The sequence below is a fragment of the Pipistrellus hanaki genome, assembly GCF_964339955.1.
Source record: "Pipistrellus hanaki genome assembly, chromosome: 3".
Lineage (NCBI taxonomy): Eukaryota > Metazoa > Chordata > Mammalia > Chiroptera > Vespertilionidae > Pipistrellus > Pipistrellus hanaki.
This window is the reverse complement of record NC_140505.1, coordinates 184,004,186-184,031,984: the sequence shown is the minus strand read 5'-3', so window position 1 is coordinate 184,031,984 and position 27,799 is coordinate 184,004,186. Positions and strand designations below refer to the sequence as shown.

At 54.4% G+C, this 27,799-nt stretch overlaps 2 protein-coding genes across 2 annotated transcripts in view; both read right to left on the bottom strand.

Annotated features, from left to right (window-relative positions):
* Positions 1-17,839, bottom strand: part of TRIOBP (TRIO and F-actin binding protein) — a 52,968-nt gene extending 35,129 nt beyond the window's left edge. The window contains exons 1-6 of the mRNA XM_084876882.1: positions 17,685-17,839; positions 16,601-16,750; positions 11,925-12,064; positions 10,504-10,669; positions 9,311-9,479; positions 3,516-6,072 (exon numbers count right to left, since the gene is read on the bottom strand). Of these exons, the coding sequence (XP_084733008.1) occupies positions 3,516-6,072; positions 9,311-9,479; positions 10,504-10,669; positions 11,925-12,064; positions 16,601-16,714 (3,146 nt within the window). The 5' untranslated portion in view covers positions 16,715-16,750; positions 17,685-17,839. The remainder of the gene's footprint in view (positions 1-3,515; positions 6,073-9,310; positions 9,480-10,503; positions 10,670-11,924; positions 12,065-16,600; positions 16,751-17,684) is intronic.
* A 4,463-nt stretch (positions 17,840-22,302) lies between these two features.
* Positions 22,303-27,200, bottom strand: NOL12 (nucleolar protein 12). The gene is made up of 6 exons (XM_084876872.1): positions 27,025-27,200; positions 25,594-25,699; positions 25,276-25,324; positions 24,619-24,761; positions 23,125-23,219; positions 22,303-22,683 (listed from the first exon to the last, which is right to left on the bottom strand). Exons 1-6 carry the CDS (start codon positions 27,108-27,110, stop codon positions 22,518-22,520), a joined length of 645 nt encoding a protein of 214 aa, XP_084732998.1. The 5' UTR covers positions 27,111-27,200; the 3' UTR covers positions 22,303-22,517.
* Between the last annotated feature and the right edge of the window lie 599 nt (positions 27,201-27,799).

The following is a 27,799-nucleotide window of genomic DNA, read 5'->3' as shown; positions in this document are numbered from 1 at the left end:
TTTCTGCCATCTTTCAGTCTACATGGTACGTTTTTGAGTTCCCAGGTCCACCCTTTTCTTCCTCAGTACGAACAAGATTCCTGCACTTGGCCTTGAAAATTCTGGGCCATCCTAGCTATTGGTAACAGAGCTCTGGGCAAGATCAGAAGGAAGAAATGCTCCCTCTTCCTACACAGCTCCAGGTAGGCCAGCAGAAAAGTTTGTTGCCAAGACACCTAGGCTTCAGGCATTGTTGCCACGTCTGTCAGAGATAAGCTCGAAGCTGGTAAACGTCCTTAGTGCCACTTAGCTGTCTTAGTCATTGGTAGCCATGGCTATTAATACTTAACTGACAACTGTGTTGCACGTAGGAATACCAAACAGGTTCTGGGCCCGTCTCTCCACTCCCACATGTAAGGGTTCAAAACACAAGACTGGGCCGCTCCACTGGGTATCTAGTCCAACAGGGTTTGAGTCTGGCTCCATCTACATGGGCAAAGGGAGCTGTATCTCTGGTGGCCGAGCTGACCTGGGCGGAGCCCGGAATAGATGACCTGGTGCTGAGCCTTGACAGAGCCAGCAAAGAGGGAAGCCAGAGGAACCTCCCTTGGGCCTGGGAGGGGACTGTGCTTGGGGTCTGCCCCCAGCTTGGGAGCCATGCTGGAACCCTACAGAGGCTTCGGAGCGAAAACAAATCATGGGCTTGGGGTCTGTTGCTGTCTTATGGCGTTAACCGATGTCCCTAAAATCAAATCCATAAACTAACTGGAGTTTGTAGCAGCTGACTCACAGGGAATCAAAGCCTCCCACTGGGCTAAATGATTCTAAGTTTGAGGGCTACCAGATCAGGTTCCATTTTTAACCTAATTTGAAGCAAGAGAGGTTCCTTGCTCTGAGGGATCTGAGGCCTCAGAGGGCATTGCTGCCAGAACCAGGGTGTAGGAGCCTCTGGGAAGCAAAAGCCCAAAATGTGATTGTGACAGCGATGGAGAATACTCCGTGTGGGGCAGCGAGACACGTGTGTGTTCTCTCCCAGTGAGTGTATGTTCCATATGAACTCCAGCTTGTCAGTTCCTACTAGGAGCCCCCGCTCCAGGAGGAACTGAGAGAAGGAGTGAAGACTCGGGTAGAATCTGGGCAGCAATAGGGCCCTCGGGTCACCTGTTACTGCGGCTGACGTGGCTGCACTGGGCTGATAAAGGAAATGCATTCCCTTTGGAACCTGGGATGAGCTCTTCCACCTCCACAAAGTTTACAGGACAAAGCTGTCAAGTCTAGCAAGTTCCATGAAGGCTCAGTTTTGAATTGAAGAGACTAAAAAGTGCTTATGTGATTGTAAGATAAGAGATTCCAAAGGCATCCAGGGGAAAAGAAAATGAAGATATCAAGCCAAAATTCCTAATGCTTTAATGTGAGAGCCGTTAAGGAAAAATTTCCAGGCTTAGTTAGTACAATGCTTGGACAGAGTAGATGCTCAATAAATACATGCTAAATGAAATAGGAGAAAATAATAAACGTACTATCTATAGTCACTCACTCATAAATTTCAGTCTTCCAGATACTTAAATAGGTTTTTCAATTTCATTTTCAGATTACAAATGGTTTTCTACTTGGAAAAAGTGCCATACAACAGGAGAACATTTAATTACTCAGTAGAGTTATAAAACCTTGGTTAAAAGTTAAGTCATCTATTTCTCCAAAATATATACTTAAGCATATTTAATTGTTATATAGCAACTATACTTCAATAAAGCTAAAAAAGGTAAATAATCTATTTCAAAGAATAAAATAAAATGAATAAAAGTATATGCGTAAAAACAATTAAATGATTAATAAAAGTATAAACATATTCTGGACTTTTATTATAAGCCTTTCTCTCTCTAAAAGTTATCCTAGTAGGAAAAAGAAAGAAAGAAAATGTAACTTTGATTTAAAACCTTAGTGCTCCTACTGAGTTATCAGATAGAAGTTAAAGTACACAAGCTGACGTGTGACTAAAAATAGTCGTAAAAAGGCAAAGACAAAGGGGTTTTTAGGGCAGTGAAACTAATCTGATGCCATAATAGTGGACCTGTGTCATTGTATATTTGTCCCAATCCACAGCATGTACAGCACCAGGAGTGAACCCAATGTAAACTATGGACTTTGGATGCTAATGACGTGTCCGTGTTGGTTCATGGTTTGTAGCAAATGCACCTTCTGATCGGGGCTGTTGATAATGAGCTGAGTCCAGGCATGTGGGGAAAATGGATGCATGGGAACTCTCTGTACTTTCCACTCAATTTTGCTGTGAACCTAAAACTGCTTTAAAAATTCGTATATTTTTAATTTTAAAAAGACCAAAGAAATAGTTATATTAATGCTGGAGACCTTAAAGGTTGTCATCTGGATAGTAAATGGATTGAAGTTACTGTAAAAGGAACTTTGAGCCTTAGCTGAGCCTTAGGACTGAAGGGGCGCTCAATCCCCAGGAGGCAACCAGTCAATCAATGGTCTCTCTCACAAGGCCCTTTTCCTCTTTCTGTCTTTTCCCCTCCCTTCCACTATCTCTAAACATCAATGGGGGAAAATACCCTCACAAGAAAAGGAAACTTGAATAATAAAAGATAAGATTTCAAACACAGATTCAATCTAAGATAAAATGTTGCCTCAGGGACAACAGAGAGAGGAATTCTGCATGCAAAATATTACCTGCTCTTTAGGGTGATGGAAATGCTCTAAATTTGGGTGGTGGTGATGGCTGAACAACTGGGTCTTGGAAGATACACTAAAATTCATTATACCAGACCAACTGTTTGCTGTTCTTTCAACCCTGACTAGTGGAATTCCAACCCTGGTCCTAAGAACTCCTGAGGCTGGGACTGCTGGAGAGAGACCTCAGCCAGAGCAGGGGGAACGGAGCACTCACAGGACACCTGAACTTGGGCTTCTCGCCACATCCCAGGAAAGTAACCTTTAACTTCTAAGAAGTCTGTGATTCTGAGTTCGCTTAATTACAATAATGCTCTGGCTATATATTTTAAACTGACATCTCTTTTCCAAGAGGCATGGGTAGCCTTGAGTTTTCTTTGTTAAGGCAGAAAAAAAATCATGGGGACTCTTCCCTCACGTAAGGAGGGGGGGAAATAAACAAACCTGTGACTATGGATCACATTAAGGGTTTGAGAGCTTAACCTCATTTCAATTAATGTAGAACATTCGGATTTTACAGAGGAGGCAGTAACTTTACCAGGTCACAAAGATGGGGAGGGGCTTTGACCCAGGATTGAACCCAGCCTGCCTGACCCTGGTCTTTGCTCTTAACCACCAGGCTGTGCACAATATCACTTCATCGTAAAACAAACAAACAAACAAAAAAACACACAAACAAACAAACAAAAAAACGCTTAACTTAGGGAAAGAGAGATGAAGTGACTTGCCCAAGGTCACACAGCCAGTAAGTGGCAGCGCAGGGGACAGCCTAAGCCTTGAACCTTCCACCTGTCCTGCTGCCGAGGCTCCTCCCCACCCACCTGGCTGACCCCCCCTGGGCTCACCTGCGCTCTTGCCCGAAGAGGCGCTCCACCTCTGCGCGGCCAGGGCTGCGGGTTCGGCCCCCGTTGCTGCCCTGGGGCCCTGGCTCCCTCTGTGCCAGCCTCCGGGGTGGGGGCAGGTCAGCCAGCATGGTGTACTCCTCCCTCTCCAAGTTGTGCCTGGTCTCCCCGGGGGGTGCTGAGCCCCGGGAGCCCCCTGAGCTGCCTGGAGGAGGTGAGGGTGCCAGGAGGGCTAGGTCACTGGGTGGGTGGCGGGGTGGGGAGGAGGCTCGAGGCGCATCCCGGTGCCCGATGCACACTTGGGGGGGCAGCATTGGGGAGCCATGCAGAGAATCAGTGGAGGGGGCCAGGCTCTCCATGCTAGTCCCAGGGGGGTCCTGAAAGAAGAGGGAGGGCTCAGGGGCCTGGCGTGGGGGGGATGAGAAGGAGGGTGCATCTCGGTGCCCAATGCACACCGGGGTGGGGAGGTGGGGGGGCTCGTGCAGGGAGTCTGTGGAGGGGACAAGGCTCTCGGTGCTGGCCCTGGGGAAATCCTGGAACAGGAGGGAGGGCTCAGGGGCCTGGCGCGGAGGGGAGGAGGCCCGGGGTGCATCGCGGTATCCGATACACACAGGTGGGGGGAACTGGGGAGGGTCGTGCTGGGGCGACTGGTTCTCAGCATCTGATGTGTCTGGGAGGAAGGGGAAGGGGTCAAACTGGGTGTGGCGAGGGGGTGAGGAGGCCCGGGGAGCATCCCGGTGTCCAATGCACACGGCGGGGGGGATATAGGGAGGCTCGTGGTGAGTGGATTCGCTCTCAGAGGCATGGGGGTCCGGGAAGAAGGGAAACGGGTCATATTGCAAATAGCGGGGAGGCGAAGAGGCCCGGGGGGCATCCCGGTGCCCAATGCACACAGCCCATGTAGACTGGGAGGAGTCAAAAGAGGTCTGGGATGCCCCTCGGGTGAGGTACAAAGGCGTGGAAGTCCGGGGGGCAGTGTGGGGGCCGGGGTTGTGCGAGGAAGAGGCCCGGGCCGGTGAGTTGTGCTGGGGAGGGCCCGAGGACTCGGGGGAGTCCCGCTGAGCTGGTTTGGTGGGGGACGAGGTCTGAGGCCTGTCAGCTTGGGTTGGCCGAAGGGCGATCGATGCCCAGGGAACCTCACTTTGCTTGGAGCGGGACGGGGAGGAGGTGCGGGGGCCATCGCTCTGCGTGGGCCGCAGCGGGAAGGAGGCCCAGGGGATGTCTTTGTTGGTCCGATGGGGAGAAGAATTCCTGGGGTTGTTCCGTTGAGAGGAGCGATGGGGGGGTGATGGCCCAGGATTGCTCTTTGGGGTGCAGCACTGAGGTGAGGAGCTCCCGGGGTTGTCCCGCCGGAAGGAAGAGGGCTGCGGGTTGGTGCGTTGGGTAGAAGAGGTTCTGGGGGTGTTCTGCTGAGTACAGGACGTTCTGGAGTTTTCCCGCTGGATGGTCCGGTTGGGAGAGGGGCCTCTGGGGTTGTCTCTCTGGGCACAGGACGTTCTGGAGTTTTCCCGCTGGATGGTCCGGTTGGGAGAGGGGCCTCTGGGGTTGTCTCTCTGGGCACAGGACGTTCTGGAATTTTCCCGCTGGGTGGTCCGGTTGGGAGAGGGGCCTCTGGGGTTGTCTCTCTGGGCACAGGACGTTCTGGAGTTTTCCCGCTGGATGGTCCGGTTGGGAGAGGGGCCTCTGGGGTTGTCTCTCTGGGCACAGGACGTTCTGGAATTTTCCCGCTGGGTGGTCCGGTTGGGAGAGGGGCCTCTGGGGTTGTCTCTCTGGGCACAGGACGTTCTGGAATTTTCCCGCTGGGTGGTCCGGTTGGGAGAGGGGCCTCTGGGGTTGTCTCTCTGGGCACAGGACGTTCTGGAGTTTTCCCGCTGGGTGGTCCGGTTGGGAGAGGGGCCTCTGGGGTTGTCTCTCTGGGCACAGGACGTTCTGGAGTTTTCCCGCTGGATGGTCCGGTTGGGAGAGGGGCCTCTGGGGTTGTCTCTCTGGGCACAGGACGTTCTGGAATTTTCCCGCTGGGTGGTCCGGTTGGGAGAGGGGCCTCTGGGGTTGTCTCTCTGGGCACAGGACGTTCTGGAGTTTTCCGGTTGAGGAGTGCAGGCAGAGAAAGAAGCCTGAGGGTTGTCCTGTTGGGCAGAAGAGGTTCTGGAGTTGTCCTGTTGGGCGGCTCTGGGAGAAGAGGAAGCTCGAGGGCTGCTCCGCTGGGTGGACGAGGTTCTGGAGGGATCCCGCTGGGCGGTTCTGGAGGGGGAGGCAGTCCTGGGGGCGCTCTGCTGCGCAGAAGCCCCGTGCGCGTCCTGTTGGGCGGATGAGGCTCTGGGGTGGTCCCGCTGGGCTGTTTGGGAGGGAGAGGAAGCTCGGGGGGCATCAAGGTGTGTGGAAGCAGTCTGGGCCACGTCCCTCTGGGCAGAGCGGTGGAGAGAGGAAGCCTGGGGGGCGGTACTTCGAGGCCCGCCCTGGGGCGCCGCAGAGGAAGCCCGGTGCCGCTCCAGGAAGTGCCCACTTTCTCCCCGGAGCTTCGCCCAGTGCTGCCCGGCGCTTCGGCTCCCACCGCCGGTATCTTAGAGAGAAGAGGCAGTTCAAGGTGAGGAGGGGAGAGTGTGCTTTGCAAACTGAGAGATGGCCCAAGAGGGATGTCAAGGAGTTTCTAGCATCTTGGATTTGGCTAATTCCTCCTGGGCATTGGCACCCTGCCTGCAATTTGGGTTCCTGCCACCAGGTGGACAGCGGAGGTGACCGCCTTTGATCAGCAGGTCACACAGTGAGGCACCCACCAGGTGCCATGCTTTCTTGCTTAGGGCCTCTGCACTGGTTGTTCCTTCTGCTAGTGAACTCAGACCTCAGCCACAATACCACTGTCCCCGCCCCCCAGGCCTCCCTGTCCACCTGGCCAGTCGCTCTCAGTCTCCTGTCTTAATCCTCCCAGAAGCAGTTGCCGCTCTCTGATCTGGCTTTCTGTTTGTTTTCTGTCAGCTTCTCCACTGGAGGGCCAGCTCCAGGGGCTGGATCTTGTCTGTCTTCTCCCCTCTGGCTCTCTGGCACAGGGACGGAGCCTGGCACACAGTAGGTGCTGATAAATGCTTAGCGGATGAGTGAAATGAAGAAGCTGCGTTGAGTGTGAGGTGCTATCCTACACCCCAGGGAAGAGGTCAGTTGTACAATGAACTAGATAGAGGTCAGGGGAGAAATCAAGGCCAGAGGTGTGAACCCAGGAGATGTCGATTTTTCCAGATAATATTGAAAGCCAGGTGTTGTCAAGTTGTGAGAGAGAGGAGAGAAGGGAGCCCAGGACCGGACTTTGGGGCATCCATATTTGAGGGTCGAGCGGAGGGAGAGGCATCAGCAAAGGAGTAACCAGAGGATGGTCCTGACCCATCACTGAGCAGCCTGCTCTACACCTCTTCCCCGAATCTACACCTCTCCCCTGGCTCTAGACCCACCTCGGCCCACACTGCTTACACCTCCTCCCCAGTTCTCCATGGTCAGTGGAAGCCATCTCCATCTGCACAGATACCCAGACCAGCAGCTGGGACCGTGTATTCTCCTGTCCCCGCCTCCTAAACCTCTCTCCTTCTCTGCCCCTCCTCACCCACAGCCTGCCCTAATTCAGGCTTCTCCATCTCCTCCCGGACAATCACAACGGGCTCCAGAGGCGTTACAGGAGTGGTGCGTCTACTACCCACAGAGCAATTCTTCCCCCAGAGTGACCAGCTGCTAACTGTTTGTCCCCTCTGCTTTTCTCACCCATCTGCCTGCCTGCCTGTCTACCTGTGTCTCTCTGTCTTCCTGTCCTCTTTCTTGCTGGACCATGTGGGAGTTGAAGACCTCATGGCACTTCACCCTCATGCTCTCCTAATGCGCCTCCTGTGAGCAAGGACCGTCTCCTCCCATCGCCACACTCAGGAAACGCAGCGCGGATCCGAACATTCCCTAACAGACACTTCATGTTCAAGTTTCCTGGCGGTCACAGCAATGTCTCCCAAAGTTATAACTTCTCCTGTCCTTGCTCTAATCCAGGATCCCACAAGGCACTTTGCTTCTCTGTCTCTGTAGCCTCTTTTATTGGGGAATAGTCCCCTTTTCGTCTTCCATAGCGCCCTGTCAGCCCTGGCCCACGCACCAAAAGGTTTCAAGTTCTATTGGTTGGGGAGCATATGAGAGGTAACTAATGAAGTTTCTCTCTCTCTCTCTCTCTCTCTCTCTCTCTCTCTCTCTCTCTCTCAAATAATTCAATTAAAAAAAAAATTTTTTTAAAGAGTCCTGACGATTATTTTGCAAACAGTCCCTCAATTTGGGTTTGTCTGATATTTTGGTCAGAGCAGATGCAGGCGGTGCATTTTTAGCCAGAAGACTGGGAAAGGATGCTGTGTCCCCCCCGGGCACCACATGGGGGCACCTCTCGCCACTTTGCCCCCGCTGGGATCTGCCAAATCTTCCCATCCTAAAGGTGCCTTTTCCCTCTGTAATCGGTGTGTAATCTGAGGGGTGATACTTTGAGATCGTGTGAATATCCTGTTCCCCAACAGCCTTTCACCCGGGAATTTAGCATCAGCCGGTGATTCCTGCCTGAATCAGCTATCACCGCAGTGGCTGCACGCTCTGGCCATATCCCCACACCCGGACGATGCTGGAAACGCAGATCAGGAGGGACACAGTGCCATAGCGATGGGAGAGCCCGAGCTGTGGGAGCCAGCGTCACGTGCATCTCTGGACGTGGCCTGACCAGCAGCCTTTCGCTTCCCTTGGGAACTCCACCCTGATTTCCTCTGGGCTGTCTCCCCTTCCCCACTCTCAAACCATGCGGTTTGTGCAGGGGGCTGACCCTGTCCCTGGTCACCTGATTGGGCACATGACCCAAGCTGGGTCCCCTGGAAAAGTCTTCCTAGGACTTTAGCTGCATCTGTTAGGAAGATTGTACCTACTGTTTGTGGAAGTGGGTAAGCAGGTAGGATACAGCCTGGCACTGCTGCTGCTCATCATGTCACTACGGGCGCGGGTCTGGCTGACAAGGAAGCCCCCACAGAAGACAGCGGAGCAGAGGCCTGATTTCTGATACTGTTTGCACCTGGATCCAGCTATGCCTGAAGCCATCTCCCCCTAGACTTTTTTTTTTTTTTTTAATATATGTTTTTATTGATTTTAGAGAGAAAGGGAGAGGGAGAGAGAGATAGAAACATCAATGATGAGAGAGAATCATTGATCGGCTGCCTCATGCATGCCCCACGCTGGGGATCAAGTCCAAAATCGGGGGCTTGAAATAGGACTTCCTGATTTGTAAGTCAACACCCAATCACTGAGCCACGCCGGTCGGGCTCCCCATAGACTTTTTTCCCCTTTTTAAAAAAATATATTTTATTGATATTTTACAGAGAGGAAGAGAGAGAGATAGAGAGCTAGAAACATTGATGAGAGAGAAACATCGACCAGCTGCCTCTTGCACACCCCCCACCGGGGATGTGCCCACAACCAAAGTACATGCCCTTGACCGGAATCGAACCCGGGACCTTTCAGTCCGCAGACTGACACTCTACCACTGAGCCAAACCGGTTTCGGCATCCCCATAGGCTTTTTACTCAGCTAGTTTGTCGCTTGCAACCTGAAGACCCTAACCCACCAACTGTGGGAGAATGTACGTCAATCAGGATGCATGGACATCATGCCTGCCCCATAATTATAGGAGACTGTTACTATGAAGACTTGAGCCAGCAAAGTGAGAGCTGCCCAGGGACCCAGAGGGCCCCTAGCAATCACTCCATCGACAGCGACAGGAACCAGCCTGGTCAGGCAGAAGGACTCACCTTCCTTTCTTTGGCTCGCAGTGTCTCCTCCCACGGGCGACCGGGCGAGGACAGACGGAGCCCTCTGGGTACTGTCAGCTCTGGACCCCTCCTGCAGCTTCCGAGGGATCATCTCGGCGTTGTTGTCCCCGCCGGGGGCCTCCTCCCGCCTTCTGACAATGTCCCAGTCCTGCCAGGGAGGGAGAGGAGGAAGAGAGACCCGCAGCATGAGATGGGTAGAAGGAAGGGAAAGGACTGGCATGGAAAGGGCACCGACTGTATACCCAGCACTATGCTGGGCTCTTTGCAGGTGTCAACTCAGCTAATCTTCAGTCAGCTCCTGAGGCAGGTGGTCTGTGGAGCCAAGAACTTGCCCGAAATCACACAGCTGGGAAATGGTTTACGTGGGAGGGGACTTGAACCCAGGGAGCGCCATGTGGTAGGAGGGCCTTCGCATAGCAGCCCCCCGCCCCAGAGACAGCCCAGGATCCAGAGAGAAGGAGTTCAAAGCCTTGCCCGCCCATTGCCCGGATGTATGGCTTCCACTAACTTGCTTCCCTTCTCCAAGCCTCAGTTTTCTTGCCCCGAAACAGGGCCATAAAGCAGGGTGGTGAGCCCTCCCTAGCCCACGCTGGCCACCTCATCACTTCCCTGTCACTTCCTCCTGGAGGTCTCACAGACAGTCTGCCTCTTCTACCCTGGGGGGGCCCTTTGAGGGGTGAATGCCCAGGAAGTTCCTGATTCCCTTCTCTCAGCTCTGCCCTTGCCCAGGTGTCCCCCTCCCTTTCACCCCGTCACCCCAGCCTGCTCCCTTCCCTCTGTCCTCCGCCAGGGCTGCTCACAGGCTGCAGTGGTGTGTAACCAAGGCGGCACCAGGACCAATCCCATCCTTGCACTGGACAAAATACCCAACCTCCTGGCCCTCTGTGACCTGTGACCCAAGAGTTTTTGGCAACCTGAGCCCATTGGTGATTCACATGGAGCGCCCATCAACCGAAACTCCTTCCTCCATTATTTCATAGGCAGAGCCCTGCCCTCCCCCACCGGCCCCTACCTCTCCCAGGAGGGGTGGTCTGGCAGCCTGAGGTGCCCACTAGGCCTTCAGGGGCCCTTGGCCCAGGTCCTCGGGGTGAGGCCCAGCTCTCCTCTGGGCGTTTGGGGCTGGCACAGAGGGGTGGTCTGCTTGTGGCCTCAGCCTCCCGCCCCCAGCTCACCACAGAGGACGAGTTGCTGGTATCATCAGGGGCGCCGCAGTCAGGGCTGGAGCTGGTGCCAGAGTCAGGGCCCGCGCCGAAGCTCCGCAGCGGGGAGGCCGGGCCCTCCAGATAGGGCACTGCCTCCGCGTCCCAGCTCCTCCTCCTGGGGGCGGCTGCCGGGCCCCTGAGAGAGGAGACAGACATGTGACTTTTCCCCCACGGTAATGGAAATTAAGAAGTAACACCCCACCCAGGTACACACACACCTCACATTGCAGAGGAAGAGGGAGCTGACGCTGAAGGCTCTCTATGTCTTCCTGGGTTAGCTACAACGGCCCTTCTTTGAAAGGAGTGTAATGATTCCCATTTTACAGATGAGGACACTGAGGCTCAGAGTGGCCAAGAAAAGGGAAGAGCTATCCTGTGAATCAGGGCTGTGGTGCCAGCCCTGACCCTCTGTCACTGGAGCCGCAGTGGGAATCCAAGCTCAGGAAGCCCAGACATAACTGTGCTGAGCTAATGGGGGCTCTGAGAGGTAACAGAACACCAGTGGCAGTGACGGGGGCACCCGTCTGGATGCCAAGGGAGGGTGCTGCGAGAGAGTCCTGCTTTGCAGAAGCCAGTGAGGGTGGCCATGGGCCTTAGCAGGCTTAGAGCTGGCAGTATCCCCAAAGAGTGATGGAAAGGGGTGCTGACCCCCAAGAAAGAGGCCTGGAGTCAAATAACTTTTGGACGTACTCCACACGTCTACCTCCCCCTTCAGAAGTACCATGCACGTCTGCAAACTAAAGGCTTTGGCAAGTCCTGCAAGAAAGACATCCACCTCTGAGGATCCCAGACTTTCTGAAACTATTTGACGGCAGAGCTTTTTTTTTTAAAAAATGTCTACCTGTGAGGAACACATGTTCCCAAAGCAATGCTGATTTAGTTCAATTCTTCTTATTTTTCAACTGGGGAAACTGAGGCACAGAACAAGGGAATATCTTGCCCAAGGTCCCACAGCCCAACAGGGGTGATGCTGAAACTGGACCCCAGGTTTCTAGACCCTCAGCCATGCCCTCCCAACGCCCCTCAACCCCAAAGGGACTTCAGTGCAGCTCAGAATGGGGTGGAGGGAACCCCAGAGCCCGGAGCCGTGCACAGGCAGGTGGGTGGGGGATGAGCCTATTTAATTGTTTAAAGCTGTGCAAAGGGAACAAGGAAATGTGAGCGGCTGTGAGCCATGCCCACCGCAGGGTGGGTGCGGGGGTGCTCTGCACCCTGGATCAGAGCTGAGCCAGGGCCCCGGAACATGCCCGTGTGCCCAGCTGTATGGAGTGCGCGTGTGACCCACGCCAGAGGCCACCGTAGACAGACGCTGCCATTGTGAAGAGGTGTGGGGTGGGGTAAGTGAAGGCTACCCCAGGGAGCCCCTCCCTAGGCCCTGGAGCTCTACCCACCTCTCAGACTCTGGCTCAAGGCTGAGGCCCACCACAGACTGGCGCCCAGAGGCTGAGGCTCCGGGCGGGTCCTCAGAGGCGGCCGGGCGGCGGGGCAGGTCGCAGTAGGGCGCCTCAGCACCTGGAGGGCTCCCGGGCTCCTGAGACAGAGTTGCAGAGAGGAGGCACCTCATGGCCCACGTGGGGGCTCCCCTCCCCCTGCTCGGCCCCTCCCCGCACCAGGCATTGTGGAAGTCTCCAGGCATCTCCTCCTAGGATCTCAGACTTCTCAGGAGAGCTGTCCATCAGGCTGGGAGCGCCCCTGGGGATCCAGGCCGAGGTACAGTGTGTGTACGCACACGTGTGTACAGGTATGTGTGTGTGCGCGCGCGTAACTGTGTACACGTGCATGCATGTGTATGCAAGGCCGGGGGGTATACTAGCGCACGTTTGCATAAGTGCATGCAAGTTCCTTTACACGTTGGCACATATGTAGGTGTGTGTGCCTGAGGACATGAAGTACACAGAAGGAACCAAGCGTTCTGTAGCTAGAACAGGAGGAGGAAGGAGGGTGAGGAAGAAGGGTTAAACCAGCCTGCAGAGGGAGGGAGGAAGAGGCTGTCTGAGGGAGGAGATGGGAAAGAAGGCCTCAGAGGAGAGATCTGCCCCGCCGATGGCGGGCAGGGGGCCCTCGGGGTGGAAGGGAGGCCCTGAGCTGACTGCTGGCTTCCCTCTCCCTCCGCCCTCCCTGAGGCCACACCTGTGATGGCTGGTGTTGGGCTCACCCAGGGGGAACGGCTGCTCACCTCTGGAAAGGCCCCCCCATTCCTCCCCACCTCCTGGGGCGGCAGGGCCCTCCCCTGGTGGGAGACAGCGGCCTCAGCACCCTGCACCCCGCCTCCTCTCGGGTTACCTGGGCGGCGGGCTCCGGCGGTGGCGGCTGTCGGCTGTCAGCACCCTCGTCCCCGGGGGGCTCCGGCTCCGGCCCCCACGCTGCGGCCCTCCCAGGCCCCGACTCTGGGCCGTGGCAGCAGCGGCCCAGGCAGCAGAAACCTTAGAGGGGCCGGCTGCGGGAGCAGGGGCCCCTCATTACTGTTTCATAAGCCGGGGCCCAGCCAAGAACAATGCAGGACATGAAACCACAGGAACCTGATCCCCACAGCTCACCTGAGAGCTGGCAGGGCGGGGGCCTGGGCATGGGCTCCCTGGGGACCCTGGAGCCCAGAGCTCAGGGCTGAGGCCACAGCTTGGACACAACCCCGAGGTGGGCACAGACTCTCTGGGTCCCAAGAAAGTGGCCCCTGGCAGGTCCTAGGCAAGGCCACGGAGTGGGGCCAGGGTGTCTGCCATGCCATCCAAGCCAGAGGAGCCCGTCTGGGTTCAGTTTCGCCCCCTGCCTCGGAGCCAGATTCTGATCAGAGCTCGTAGCGGGAGGTGTCAGATCCACAGCCCGGCCTGGCGCCTGGGCCACCCCAGGGACCTCGCAGCATGAATGAGGCGGAGCAGCTTGCCGGGCATTGCCAAGGGGTCCCACCCCAGCTGAGCCCAATAAGACCCCAGCCGGTCATGGCACCTCCTTCCTGCTCCCCCCGCAGCCCCCATCATACCCATCACCCACTTGAGCAGCCCAGCAGCCAGTCCCTGGCTCTGATTTCCTGTCTGGCGGGTCAGCACAGGCTCTGGCCTCAGACAGACATCAAGCCCAATCCTGGCACCTCCACTTCCCAGCTAGTGACCTCAGCCCTGCGGCTTCCCCTCTCTGAGCCTGGTTATAAATACATAAAACCAGGATGATAAGAGGACCCACCTCCTAGGGGTGTTATGAGAATGAAAGGAGTTAATATTTGTAAGGGGCTTAGAACAGTGTCTAATCTGTACATCTTAAATATAATAGGTAACGTATAAAGATGAAATAGAATTTTATTAGTGTTGAATTGATAGAATGTTAAACACACTTAGGAATAAATACATTAAAAAGGGATGTGGCCGAAACCGGTTTGGCTCAGAGGATAGAGCGTCGGCCTGCGGACTGAAAGGTCCCAGGTTCAATTCTGGTCAAGGGCATGTACCTTGGTTGCGGTCACATCCCCAGTAGGGGGTGTGCAAGAGGCAGCTGATCAATGATTCTCTCTCATCGATGTTTCTAACTCTCTACTCCTCTCTCTTCCTCTCTATAAAAAATCAATAAAATATATATTTTTTTTAAAAAGGGATGTGAAGTACCTGGCACATAGCACGACCTTCCCACAAAGGCTCCCTCCCTCTATCCAAAACCTGGCCATGACCTGGTCAAAGCCATGTGATTTCCAGGGATAAGCCCTCCCCTGGCCTGTGGGACTCAGCTGAGAACAGAGCAGAGGCACATCCAGAGCTGGGATCCCGGGGGAGCCAGAACAAGCTCTGGGGAGGGACCTGGGCCACCCCTGCCTATTCCAAGGAGGTAAAGATGTCAGAACTAGTTCCGCCCACAAGAGATATCTTCCCAGCCGCCAGGGAAGGGCTGGAGCCCAGGTTAACTAAGGCTCCAGCTGGGCCCCAGACAATCCCATCCAGGCTTGGGATGCTTCTTAAACACAGACTTTGTGACTCTACATGTTTGAACCACTTATCCATGAGCAAGACGTTCATCAGGGTCAGATCCTGATGATTCCAGAGCCTTCATCTCCTACTGAGGCCGGGCTCCTCAGCTCCATAACTCAGGACCTTCCCTCATCTACAGTGAGGCCACAGGCACCGCTCTCAGCACTCCCGATGGATTTCCTACCCCAATTACCCGCCTCAGGAAATAACTTAGAAGTCGGCCATGTTTCACCCCTCCACGTTCCTCAGGCACCAAATCCTTTAGGTTCCCCTGTTCAATGTGTCCGTTTCTCTCCATCTCAAAGTCTCCATCATCTTTGGCAGGAATAACACCTTTTCCTCCCTGGTCACCTTGATTTACTCTCACTCCCTGCACTCCATTCTCTGTCCTGCAGTCAAAGTGACTTTGGAAAATGCAAATCTGGTCACATCACTCCCATTTAAAATCTTCAGTGGCTCCCAGGCCTCTCAGGAAAAAGGTGGAAGTCAGCATGTCTATGAGGCCCCAGAAAAACAGGGAAACCAGCCGCCACCTCATTTTCCAGCACTGCCCTGGGGTTCCTGTGCCTCCTCCTTTCTGCCTCAGGGCCTTTGCACCCACTGTCCCCTTCCTCTCCTCTTCCTCCAACTTCACTGGCCAATGTCCCCACATAGCCTTTACCAAGCAGCTGCAATGTCTTTCCATGGAGAAACCAATCATTCATCCTCATGCCACTTGCCATTCCTTACAACCTTTACCACAACCATCATTCTTTGCAAGATTAGTTAGTTTCCATTTCTCCTGCTAGTTTGCAAGCCCCATGAACCAGGGACTGTGTCTGTGTTAATCACTGTTTCCCCAACATCTAGCATAATGCCTGGCACACATTAAGCACCCATTCAACATGTATGAACACATGAAGTGGCCCATCTCAGCCGGGAAGTGGTGGGACTAACACTAGAACCCAAACCTGTCGAAATCAAAATCTTCTGTTTCTGGCTTGCCATCTCCCCACCCACCGGGAGAGGTGAGCTGCATGGAAGATGGACTCACCGAGCTTTCAGGCATCTGTTCCCTGAACTTGGCGGGAGGGGAGCTATTACTACAGCTATCAGGATGGGCAAAAAGGAATGTCCCAGGTCTGTCTGCCTGATCGGGAAGGCGGGAGAGGAAACGAAGGCGTACTGAATTGGCCACATGTGACTGAGGCTAAGCCGTGCCAGATGCCCTGAGTGAGAGGCCTTGTTGCTTTAAGAGAGTGAAGCCAGAGGGTAAATGACCCAGGTCACACGGCGGGAAAATGCAAGCCTGGCACTGGACGCTGGCTGCGTGGCTCCAGAGCAGGACAATGACTCACTGCTATGGGTCACTTTGGAGCCTAAGGCCCTGCATGGTGCTGGCTGCTTCAGAGGAGCCTGAGGACCTCTGGGAATGCCAGGGCCATGATGGACCAAGGCTGGAGGGCCCGTGGAGAGTCACGGCCCCACGCTTCTCATAGCATGTGTGCCAGGAGCTCCGGGGTTACGTGTACTGGGACTTGGCCCAAGACCATACGGATCCCAGAGTGAGAAAATGTTTCACTCCTTCTACACCTTCAAGGAGAACCTTTGCAGTGGCAGCTGGGGTATCTGTAACCTCTCTCTAACACCCGCCAATCTTCCCCTTTCCCCCCAACCTCCCGTTTTAACCGACAGCAGGACTCGGGTTCAGAATCTTTGGCCAACCAATTCTCTAGTTAGAATTTAAAGACACTCCTGTTCTTTCTCTTTCTCTTCCCTTCTCTCTAACCTTTTATATAAAGGATATGATCCTCGCTTTCTATCTGGTGGTGATGTAAAGTTCTGCTTTGGTGTAAGTTGAAAAGGGGGGTTGATTTAAAGAATAAGGCATGTAATAGATTACATGAGACGATGGCAAAAAAAACAACACACAAACCCATAACGTCGGGAGAGTGACTGGCATTGGGGAAACATTCACATGGTCCCACTACTTCATCGAACAGATGGGAAAACTGAGACTCTGCCCAGGAGGAGAGCCGGTGTCTGGGTTCGATTGCAAGTGAGTGTCTCAGTCATGCCCCAGCCTGTCACGGACTCCCCCATCCCAACCCCCCGACCACTCAGGAACGCCAGCCCACCTGGTGCCTTGCTCTGTGGGCCCCCTCGGGGTGGAAGCAGTGGTGACAGCAGCTCTGGGCAAGCACATTGGCCTCACAGTGTTCGCCGGGGGCATTCCCAGCCTCCCCTTCCATCCTGGGTGAGTCAGGCCTGCAATCCACTGGTTAGGCCTGGGAAGAATGGAGCAGGGAGGCGAGAACCAGGTGATTGGCTAGTAGGACCTGGACCCCAGCCCCAGCTTGCCCCTGGACAAAGACCAAGGAAATAAGGTTATTCATCTATGTAGTCATCTGTTCATTTATTCACTCAACAAACACTCATTAAGCACCTAAGCACCAGGCACTCTGCCAAGCACCTGACACGTGCTTCCTAGTCATTACTGCAGTGTTGCTCCAAGTGTGATCCGAGGACTCTGCTGGACTCAGTATAGCTGCTTATAAAATGCGTATCCCAGTTCCCTCCCCAGATCCACCTACTGAAAATCTCTCTGGAGGAGAGCCCTAGGGGGTGTGCATTTTAAACAAGTCTCCCAGGGCACTCATGCACCCCAAAGTTGGAGTGCCCTTGCCTTACAATTATCCTGCGTTCACCCCTAAATAAAACTAATGTCAGTTTCAGATGAAGCAAGGAAGGCTAACAGAGGTTCCATAACTTGCAAGGTCCCAGTGGCTGAACTGGTCTGTGCATCTCCTCCCCGCTGCCGCCACCCCCCCCACACACACACACACACAAGGAGGTGGAAGTGAGGGGCACTGGATCATGCTGCCAACTCACACAGGTCCTTTGGGAAACACTGGGAGGCAAAAGGCCAGCCAGGTCTTTTCAGAGTTGAGGACAAAGTCGTGAACAAAAGTGAACAACCTGAAGTCACACAGCAAGTTTGTGGCAGAGCCTGGCCCACGAGAAACCCTAGTGTTCCGGCTTGGCCTGTGCCTGTCCCTTCTGAGAGCTCCATTGGCATGCCCTGCGGGGAGGGGTGGGGACCCCCAACGGAAGAGTGACTTGAAGATGCCCTCCTAGCCCACACAGAGCCCCAGGAGGGGATGGGGGCGAGAGGAATCCATATTCCCAAACATACCTGCCCCTTAGGGTACCTCTCCTCACCTGGAGAATTTCCTCCACAGCATCCCGGGGGATCAGGCCTTCCTTGCCAATCTCACCCCAGAGCTGGGGAATGTCATGTCCGCCGCCGCCGGGGCAGCTAGGGCGAAGGCTCTTGGCTCCTCCATCATCAGACCTGGGAGGCGGCAGGCCATGATCTGTGGGGAGGAGGGGCACCCACTGACCCCTCGGTGGTCTCTGATCCTCGCCGGGCTCTTCTCCCAGCATCACTGCTCCCAGCTCCCAGTGGTAGACCAGGAGTGAATTGGTCCCACCCAGCCTGCGCAGTTCTTTCCCAGTTTGACCACATAAAGGAGTATCTTCTGGGATGGAGACCGCTGCTCATTTTCCTGGGGGCAGGTGTAGAGCACTCTACTCCACGTCCTCCCTCACTGCTCCCGCTTCCTCCTCCCCGCCCGCAACCAATTGGCAGAATTCTTCTCTGAAGTGCAATTTAGATGCGGATATAACAATGAAAAACTTGCAGAGGACACGGAGGCCCCACCCGGAGAATGGACCCCTTTCTCCATTCAGCCAGCCAGCCAGTCCCTCCCCATATCCCTCACTCCTCTACCTTTTCCCGCTTATCCTCCTCCCCGACACCCTTCCCAATGCGCAGAACTAACCTCGGCTCGAGTTTCCACGCACAAGGGGGTGCCAGGGTTGGGTAGGGAGGTCACAGCCTCTTTATTTTAACAATGAATCAGAACATTGCCCGGGAGGAGGGGGGAGACCACGCCCCTGCTGCTCTCTCACAGGCTCTCTCTAGGTTCTTTATTTACATGAAGGCTGTGCGATTGGACAACCCGAGGGCAAGGGGCGGGGCGGAGGCGGGCGGTGCCCAGATGCCTCTGAGCGCGGGACCCACTGCACGTTAAGCCTGAGCAACCAGGTCTGGATCCTCCATGGCTCCTTCTGCTCTTTCCCTTTGGTTCATTCCCGTCACAGTCCGCCAGCCTGGTTTCTGCCTAGACCTTGGGCTAGAGTCTTAACTTTTCTGTGCCTCAGTTTTCTAATTTATAAACTATGGCTAGTAATATTATCTGTAAGGATAAAATTAAATAACCAAGGGTTTTCAACCTCTATTTGCACATTTCCACTAATGCGACATTCACTCCAATCACAGCTCTCCCCTTTTAAAAAGTCTAACTTCTCCGCCCTATCTGGTTTGGCTCGGCAGTTAAGGCATCAGCCTGTGGACTGAAGGGTCCTGGGCTGGATTGCCCCTGCAGCCAATCAGTGATCCTCTCTCATCATTGATGTTTCTATCTCCCTTTCTCTTCCTCTCCGAAACCAATAGAATACATTTAACAAAATAAAAAGTCCAACATTTTGCTCTAGCCAGTGTGGCTCAGTTGGTCCGAAAGGTGTCTGTCTGTCTGTCTGTCTGTCTGTCTCTCTCTCTCTCCTTTCCTCTATCTCTAAAATTAATAAAAAAACATTTTTTACTAGTAAAAGGCTAACATTTATTCTGCATTCTGTGGCAGCTCCTGCTCCAAATCTCCACAATTATGAAGACATAACAATGTGAAGAATTAAGTACAAAGATCTTCACTTCATAGCAACTGAGGATCAGAGAAATACCTAACTTCCCAGTGTCACACAGCTAGTAAGAGGCAGGGGCACGACTAAAACCCTGGATGTCTGACATTCACATGTACCGGCATGGCATGCTGAGCTGGGTACTAGGGAGATGGTAACATGAACAGAATGTGGCTCCTTCTGAGATGAGGAGCCCACTGACCAGTGGGAGAGACAGACTCTGAACTGGTCACTCTGGCCCCGCAAGGAACAGGCGAAGATACAGCTTCATAACAAGAATAATATGCTTTCTGCTTGGTCCCAATTACTGTAAGCAAAACCGGAAATAGTGAGACTTGTGCTCAATATCTGGCTCTAGCACTCCCTGGCTGTGTGATCTTGAGAAAGTTCCTTAACCTCTCTGAGCCTACGGTGGGAGTAAGGTGGGCACTCAGTTTTGGGTTTGAAGCTCAGGATATGATGCCAGCCCTCTTGCTCCCACCCATCAGTGGCCCTCCTGACAAATTCATTAAATACTTATGTGTGTGTACTGAGGACAGATCAGTGAACAAAAGATCAAATCTCCTGCTTTTGTAATGCTTATACTCCAGTGGAGACAGACAGACCACAAACTAGATAAATAGGCAGTTATGGAGTGTGTTGGCTGGTGATGAGCACAAAGGAGAAAGAAGCAGGGAGAGGGTGGGAGTGGCTGGTACTGTCAGGGAAGGCTGCACTGAGGAAGGTGACGTTTGAACAAAGACCGGGAGAAGATGGGGCAGTGAGCACGCAGGACCTGGGTAAGTTTTCAGCTGCGAGGACAGGTTGGAGTGGAGAGGAGAGGAGAGTCGGGGGCAGGTTGGTGGGCCGTCCTGAGCATTCCTCCCAGTTCTGGAGCTGCCTGGCTGTCCCCTCTGTGGGGTGGCCCAGGCTCAGGGTGTAGTGGTGGCAGCCAAGGAAGCGTCACCATTTAGTCCCAGCCTCACATCTCCCGTTCTCTGAATTCTGCTTATCTCCACCTTTGCTCATGCCATTTCATGTGGCTGGACACCCCTCTTCAGAGATCTGGGAGAGCAGATAGGTTCTGTTCCTGCTACACCCCAGAGCCTCAGCCTCCTCTCCAACAAGTGGAAATGGGCGTCCCAGCTCTCCTTGCCCACAGGCCTGGTGGGGAATCACATGCTCTTGGCAGGCAAGCCAGAGATGCAGGAGAGTGTGGCCCAATGGAGCAGGGACAGGAAGGCACGAGTCTCTAAAAGGGTCATCAGGGCTGGCTCCAGCCCGTGGTTACCTTGCACAGTAGTGATTCAAAGCGGCCAGTCTTGTTTTTACTGACTCCTTAGAGCCTCATGACTTGATAAAGCTGCTAGAGGCTTCAACCCACAGGGCCCACGAGATGGGGGTAAAGAACCAAAGATAAGCATGGAGAGAGGAGCTCCTAGAATAAGACAAGTTCTCCAGAGGGTTCTGATTGCACCACTGCTGATACTAGGACTAGCAAAGCCACATGCCTCAATGTCCTTGTTCTCCTGGAAGAACTAGTGGCACACATAGGAGTGATAAGAATATTAACAAACTTTACAAATTGTAGCTATAAGTTACACATGACCCCATGTCACTGGGGATGGGAAGAGGCCATGTCAGATGTCTCAGCAGTCAGCAACTGCACATGCACTGCAGGCGCACAGGAGAACGCTGTGCCGAGAACCGGTTCATAGGCAGGGTCTCCTTTTAGCCTTAGGGGCAGCACTAGGAGGTCGGTATCTCATATTTTCCTACGTGAGAACAGACCCAGGGAGGTTAGCAGAGTGAGGAGCTCAGTGGTCACGTGGGAGGGCCCAGATTCAAATCCACTCTGCTGTGCAGATGCCCCAGGCCTAGCCTTTCCTGGGGCTAGGGCCACATTGGGCTATCTTGGGTTGAGCACCAGAAATGACTTGAGCCTGGTAGCAGGCTCTGCCCTGGATGGAGGCAACCGAATGGGATTGAGTCACCTGGCCCAAGCACAGGAGGGGACAACCAGAGACAAGAGGAGCTGGTGGAAGGAGCTGAGCAGCAGGTCACGAGGCCTCCTGGCCAGAAGCCCTGAGCTGTGCGTTCCCATGCCCAGGTGTGGCCTTCAGAACTGCATCAGATATCACCAGATAGGTGGTGATGGCGACATGGGAAAGCACCTGCCCACCCCCAGGTGCAGCCTAACAGAGCCAGTTCCTGAGCCTGCCCAATGGGGGTGGGGCTGCTCCTGGAGTGCCTTCCCTGGGAGGAGTGGGGGGAAGGCCTGCCCCCAGACTTCAACTCCCTCTCCTCCAGGCGTCTCCTATATCTCAAGGCCACAGACTCTGCATCTGTGCTCCCATCACAGCACTCTCCTGTCACCGTGACCATCTCTCACTAGCCATGAACTTCACTGGGGATGAGAGCACATCTACGCCCTTTCAGTCCTAGTGTTAGGGCCCTGACCAGGGTAAACCCAAAACCTGTGTCCTGCTCAGAATCACAGGAACCGGTGAGTGGCAAGCGGGGAGTCAATGATGCTCCAGAACATGCTCTGGTTGTGCTCCACCTTCTTGGTCAGGGAACAAGCGAGTATGTGGGGTCACTAACAAGCAGGGACAAGGGTGGTTTCAGCAGCTCGGAAGCCAAATCTGAAGGCCTGGAAGGAGTGTGAAGACCCGCACACCACCAGCCGGACTCCCGAGGGGCGTGCTCGGAAAGGGGCACACTTTCAGACAAGATGCATTTCCGAGCACCGAGAAGCTGCCTGTTTGGGGGTGGGGGATGCTCCGAGTCACCTGTTCCTGCCATTTCAATTTCCGCTGAGGCGACGAAGACCAAGAAGGGACAGACTGCAAGTCTCAGCTGGCACTGCTCACCCACCCAGATGCCGCTCTTCGGGGCAGCAGGTGGACGCTGGGTTCCACCAGCGGTTATGCTGGTCTGCAGCCTGGCTGAGGGGGCCCAGCCCTGACGCTGCCTCTTCACACCCACAGGGGAACGTGCTGGAGGGCGAGGATGGACCCAACTCTGACCACGCCCACCACCCAGAAGCCCACCCTTGGTGCATGGCTTTGGGGCCAAGGACAAACCACAGTGCACTTAGTTTCAAAAACCTGAGGGAGGCCCAGGGGTGTATACATTTAGGAAGGTGCTCCAAATGTGGCTCAGAAGGTTCCCCCTGAGGGAGGCCGGTTCTCATGCCTGCTCCTTCTGGGGTAACAGCCCCCGGTGTCAGCGCAGGCTGGGTTACGGGGACAGCCAAGCAGAGGCGGGACCGATCCTTGCAGCCCAGGCTGGGGGCTGGCCTGGCTCTCGGGCTCACTCTCCGCTGTGCCGGGCTTTGCCGGTCAGCCGGCGGCGCTGGGTCTTGCTGGTCCGAGTGGCGCTCGGGGGCTTCTTGGTGGAGTCCTGGGCTCGTCGAGGATGTTTCCTCTTGACTTTTTTGCGATTGTGTGCGTGCAGCGATGCCGTGAGGGAGGAGATCCTGCGGGAGAGCGGGACGCTAGTGAGGCTAGGGGAACGGGGCATAGTGAAAGGCGGTGTTTACTAGGGGAACGGGGCATAGTGAAAGGTTGTGGTGAGGTTGACTGACAGCCCAGGTCATAAAGGGGAAGTCAGGACAAGCCCACAATATCGGGAGCACCAAGTCCATTCCAAAGGCAGCCTGCTCTGACTGCAAAGGGCCAGCCAGCTCCTTAGCTCAGAGAGAGAAAGGTCTTTTCTTTACCCCAGGTACGAAGGGCTTCCAGGTTCGGCCATTCTTGGGGTGGGAATGGGGGACAATGAGGAGAAGCTGAGGACCACTTGAGGCCTCATACCTGCCCCGCCCACCGCACTCCCCCCAAGGCAGCGGGAGGTGGCTCTGCAGGCAGGTCACCAGGGCAGCCATGCAGAGCAGGCTCATAGGGAGGACAGGCCAGCTCACCGCTGGGACAGCAGGGGGTCTCTGGACTTCCTGGGTAAGGCTCTGGTTGGCTTCTCCATCGATGACACCTCCTCAGGCCCAGGCCCGGCCCCTTGCTAAAGAAGCACAGGACAAAGATTGTCACAGAGAGCGGTGGACTGGAAGGACAAGCAATCATGGCTCTATCAAGTGGGGGCAAGATTCGCCACATCCCAGGCCTGGGCTGGGACTCCGGGAAGGCTCTGTATGCCCTGGGGCCGGAATCACACAAGGGAGAGCTGTATTTCAGAGTTCTCCGCTGCCTCAGTTTCCAGTGGGCACACAACACTCACAGATGGAAGAACTCTAAAACGGGGACAAAACTTGTCTTTGCATTGGTCCTTTCAGAAGATGGAGCACAAAATACAAAGTGGATAATAAGACGTGGTAAGGCAGTGGCTCCAGGACTTAAGCACACTGTAACCCATGACAGAAAATGTGCTTTAGCTTGTGACTGTATATACGTGTATACAAATTCCCACACAACCTGGACAAACTCTAACTGAAACTAACTTACTGAGATGCTTTCTGATATTTAATGATAATTCTATTCTTTCTTTCTTCCTTCCTTCCTTTCTTTCTTTCAATATATTTTATTGATTTTAGAGAGGAAGGAAGAGGGAGAGAGTGACAGAAACATCAATGATGAGAGAGAATCATTGATCAGCTGTCTCTTGCACGCCCCCTACTGGGGATCAAGCCCAAAACCCAGGCATGTGCCCTTGGCCGAAATCAAACCTGGGACCCTTCAGTCCGAAGGCTGATGCTCTATCCATTGATCCAAACCAGCTATGGCTTTTGCTTTTTTTTAAATTCTCACCCAAGGATGTGTTTATTGATTTTAAAGAGGATGGGCAAGAAAGAGAGAGACACCAATGCGAGAAACATCAACTGGTTGCCCGACTAAGAACAAACCTGCAACCTAGGCATGCGCCTTGACCTGGAATCAAATAGGCAACCTTCTGGTGTATGGAACAACGCTGCAACCAACTGAGCTACACCGGCCAGGGCTACTTCTTCCTTTATTTCTCTCTTTATCTCCTCTCTCTCTCCCCTTTCTCTCTTTCTCTCTCTCTCTCTCTCCCTCCCTCTCCCTCTCCCTCACTCTTTAGTGCTGTTAGAAACCTCCTAATAACTCATACCCCAAAGGTTGAGAACTCACTGTCAGTGCTCACAGATGTGCCGTGTTATTATTGCTGCTTACCATGCAATGCGAGTGATCACAGTAAACAGCTACCTTGAGTGCTTCTCGTGGGTTCACCACTCTTAACCTCACAGAAATCCCACAAGGCAGGTGCTGCCATTAGCGAACCTCAATTTACCAATGAGAGGAAGAGGCAAAGTAAAGAGAAGCCGCTCAGTGGTGGAGTTAGCCTCTGAAGCCCCGACTCCAGGACTGTGTCCAGGCCCAGAAGGGAAGGAACCCTTTGCGCTGGAATCTCCATGACATGGACCCGGGCAGGGAGTGACACTCACATCAGGCGGGGGCAATCCGAGCAGCCGGGCCCCCGAGAGGTCCAGGTCACTGATGGTGGTCACGGTGACGGTGTGGTTGGGGTGGTCATACTGCACGGACTCTGTCTTTGCCGTCACCAGCCGGTCCAGTTCGTCTGCCTCCTCTGTGCAGGGTGAGCACAGAACTGGGCCTCAACACTAGGGCATAAGTAACCAGACCCCAGCCCCTCCCAGCTCTGGAGTGCAATGGCCCCTCTACTCTACGGGAGAGGATCCAGGAGGTCACTGCTCCAGAGCCTGGCCTGCCAACAAATGCTATAAATTATCCAATTCCTCCTTTTGTGTTCCAGGAAACCCCCAGACCACCTGGTTCCCACCTAGTGTGCCCAGTGTGACGCCAGGAGCTGCTGCTGTCCTTTCCCTCTATCCCCAGTCCCTCCGGGTCTCAGACACTGGGCTGTCTGCTCAGAATGGGTTTACCAAGAGGGTGGGTCTCCTTGTCTCTGAGCCACTCACATTGAGAGGGACCCAAGGACCACTCCTGTCTCCGGGGTCATCACCAAGACCTTCAGAATTAAGGAATTCAGCTTCTGAGCAACCCTTACACGCCACCCATGGAGGGATTAATAAACCCAGGCCTGTTGGCTAGTCTCCAGGTCAGGCCAAGGGTGGGCTTACCCAGAGCCTCCTCTCTCTCGGCCAGCATTTTCAGATATTCTTGGTGGCGCTGAAACCAAAAGGGAAGGGGACACAGTGAGTATGATGGCTGTTCAGCCCACCTCAGGCGGGCATTGCTCACCTGCAGGGTGAGTGAGTGAAAGACCAGGAGATCCCATCCTAAACCTTCCCCAGACCTGGGCCCACGGCGTCTCTTCCTATACAAACTGCTTCCCAGGCCAGCTCACACCCCCTCTCATCCCCGTAGATGCCCCATTCAGGCCATCCAAGGCTGCGGGTCCCCTGGGGTGAGAGACTCTCCCGCCCTCCCCTCTGCACCTCCTCCCGGAGCTTCTTCTGCTCCTTCTTGAGCCGCTGCTTGATCTCCTCTATGGCTGCCTTCTTTCGCTCCACCTTCCGCTTGTGGAAGCCTGTCAGGTACTCCCTACAGGAAAGAGGCCGGGGAGAGTCAGGAGATACAAGGAAAGAAAGGCTCACTCCAAAAACAGCTACCTTGCACCAGTCCAAAAATGTACCTGTTAACTCATGTAATCCTCACAACTATCTGTGTAGTGGGTACCAATCCATTTTACAGATGGGGTCACTGAGGCACAGAGAGACTAGGTTACTTGCCCAAGGTCACAGAGTGTAAGGTATGAAAAAGAGCCCTAACCGGTTTGGCTCAGTGGATAGTGTCGGCCTGCGGACTGAAAAGTCCCGGGTTCGATTCCGGTCAAGGGCATGTGTCTTGGTTGTGGGCACATACCAGGTGGGGAGTGTGGAAGGGGCAGCAGGTCGATGATGTTTCTAACTCTGTCCCTCTCCCTTCCTCTTTGTATAAAAACCAATAAAATATATATTTTTTAAAAAAATTAAAAGAGGGAGATGGTGCCTCTTTCTACCCACTACCCTCCTGGGCTTTCAGATTCAAGAGACTGGTGATGGACGTAGGTTGTGGGCCTTTGAACCTAAGTAGGTGGGGCCCCATCTACACTGCCAAATCCCATTTCCCAGTGAATCAAACCACTTCTAGCAGGACTCCCCTTACTCAGACCTCTACACTTTCTGCTGGACCAACACCGCATTTCCAGGGCAGTTGTTTCTTGGGCCCATCCATCTGTGTAGGGCCTGTGGGTGCCCCCGCCTTCCTCTCCCTCCATCTATCTGATCTCAGGCCCTCCTCGGCTCTGTAGCACTGACTGCACCATTCCCAACTATTCCCGGCCCCAACACTAGGTTTTGCGATGACCCACTACCCCACGCTAAGGTGGCGCACACATGTAGGATAAGGTGACCAGATCGTCCCGCTTTTGGCGGGACAGTCCCAATTTCTAACAAATTTTCCCGCGTCCTGCTGCGTTTTAAAAAAGTCCCGATTTTTAACGAATCTGGATTTTTTTAAAAACGCCGCGGGTCGCGGGAAAAAGTGTTGGAAATCGGGACAGTCCGTAGAAGTAAATGTCTGGTTCAACATCTGAGAGCACTGCACACGGGGCGGCCGGCTGGGCTAGGGAGGTCGAAGCCGTAGCTCTGAAACCCGAACTCCCAGCTCTGGGGCCCCGCACACAGAAGAAGCGGGGTGGTTTGGGGTGCGGAGAAGAGCGAAGGGAGGGCGGGGCGAGCGGTTCCGTTACGTCGTAGAGCGTCCCGGAGGCCGCAGAGCACGCCGCGGGGCGGGGCCGGAAGGGCCTGGGCGTGAGCGTGCGCGGCGCGGGGGGCGCAGGCCTTACCCTGACACCCGGAGCGGGTGCGGGCCAGCTTAGCACTCACCGCCGCTTCTCCTCGTCGAAGCTGAGAACGAGCCGCGGCCGCCGGTTGTCGCCGTCTCGCTTCTTCTTCTTCTTGTTGCGACCCATCACTGTGAGGCCCGGACGGTGCGGCTCCCGCTCCCGGAGACACTTCCGGTGTAGCGTCCTCAGCCTTCCGGGCGCGCCTCGCGACGACGCTCCGCGGTTCCGTTCGCTGGAGCTTGTCTTTTAAAGGGACCGCCCCAGCCTTGCTCCTCCCTTCTGGGTGTAACCCGCAAGAATCTGCCCGGCGACTCCCAGCCCCATTCCTTCTAGACAAGTACGTTTAGTTACAGAGTAGGTGCTCAATATGGAGTTATTAGTGAATGGCCAAAGATTACTGATCCTACTTTTTTTTTTCTATTAGTGTTTTTTTTTATTTTTTTATTTTTTAATTGATTTCAGAGAGGAAGGGAGAGGGAGAGATAGAAACACCAATGATGAGAGAGACTCATTGATCGGCTGCCTCCTGCACGCCCCCTAGTGGGGATAGAGCCCGCAACCCAGACATGTGCCCTGACCAAGAATCAAACCTGGTTCATGGGTGAATGCTTATCCATTGAGCCACACCAGCCGGGCCTCATCCTGCTTTTGATTCTGATGTTCACTTGCTCTCCAAGATCACGTTTCTGGACGTAAACTAGCTGGATTAGAAACCTGGTATCCCGGTTACAACTGTGGGTGTTGGACCAGCTGCCTTTGCGGTGCCTGAATTGCCCTTTGTAAAATGGGGATAATGATAGCGAACTTTGTAGTGT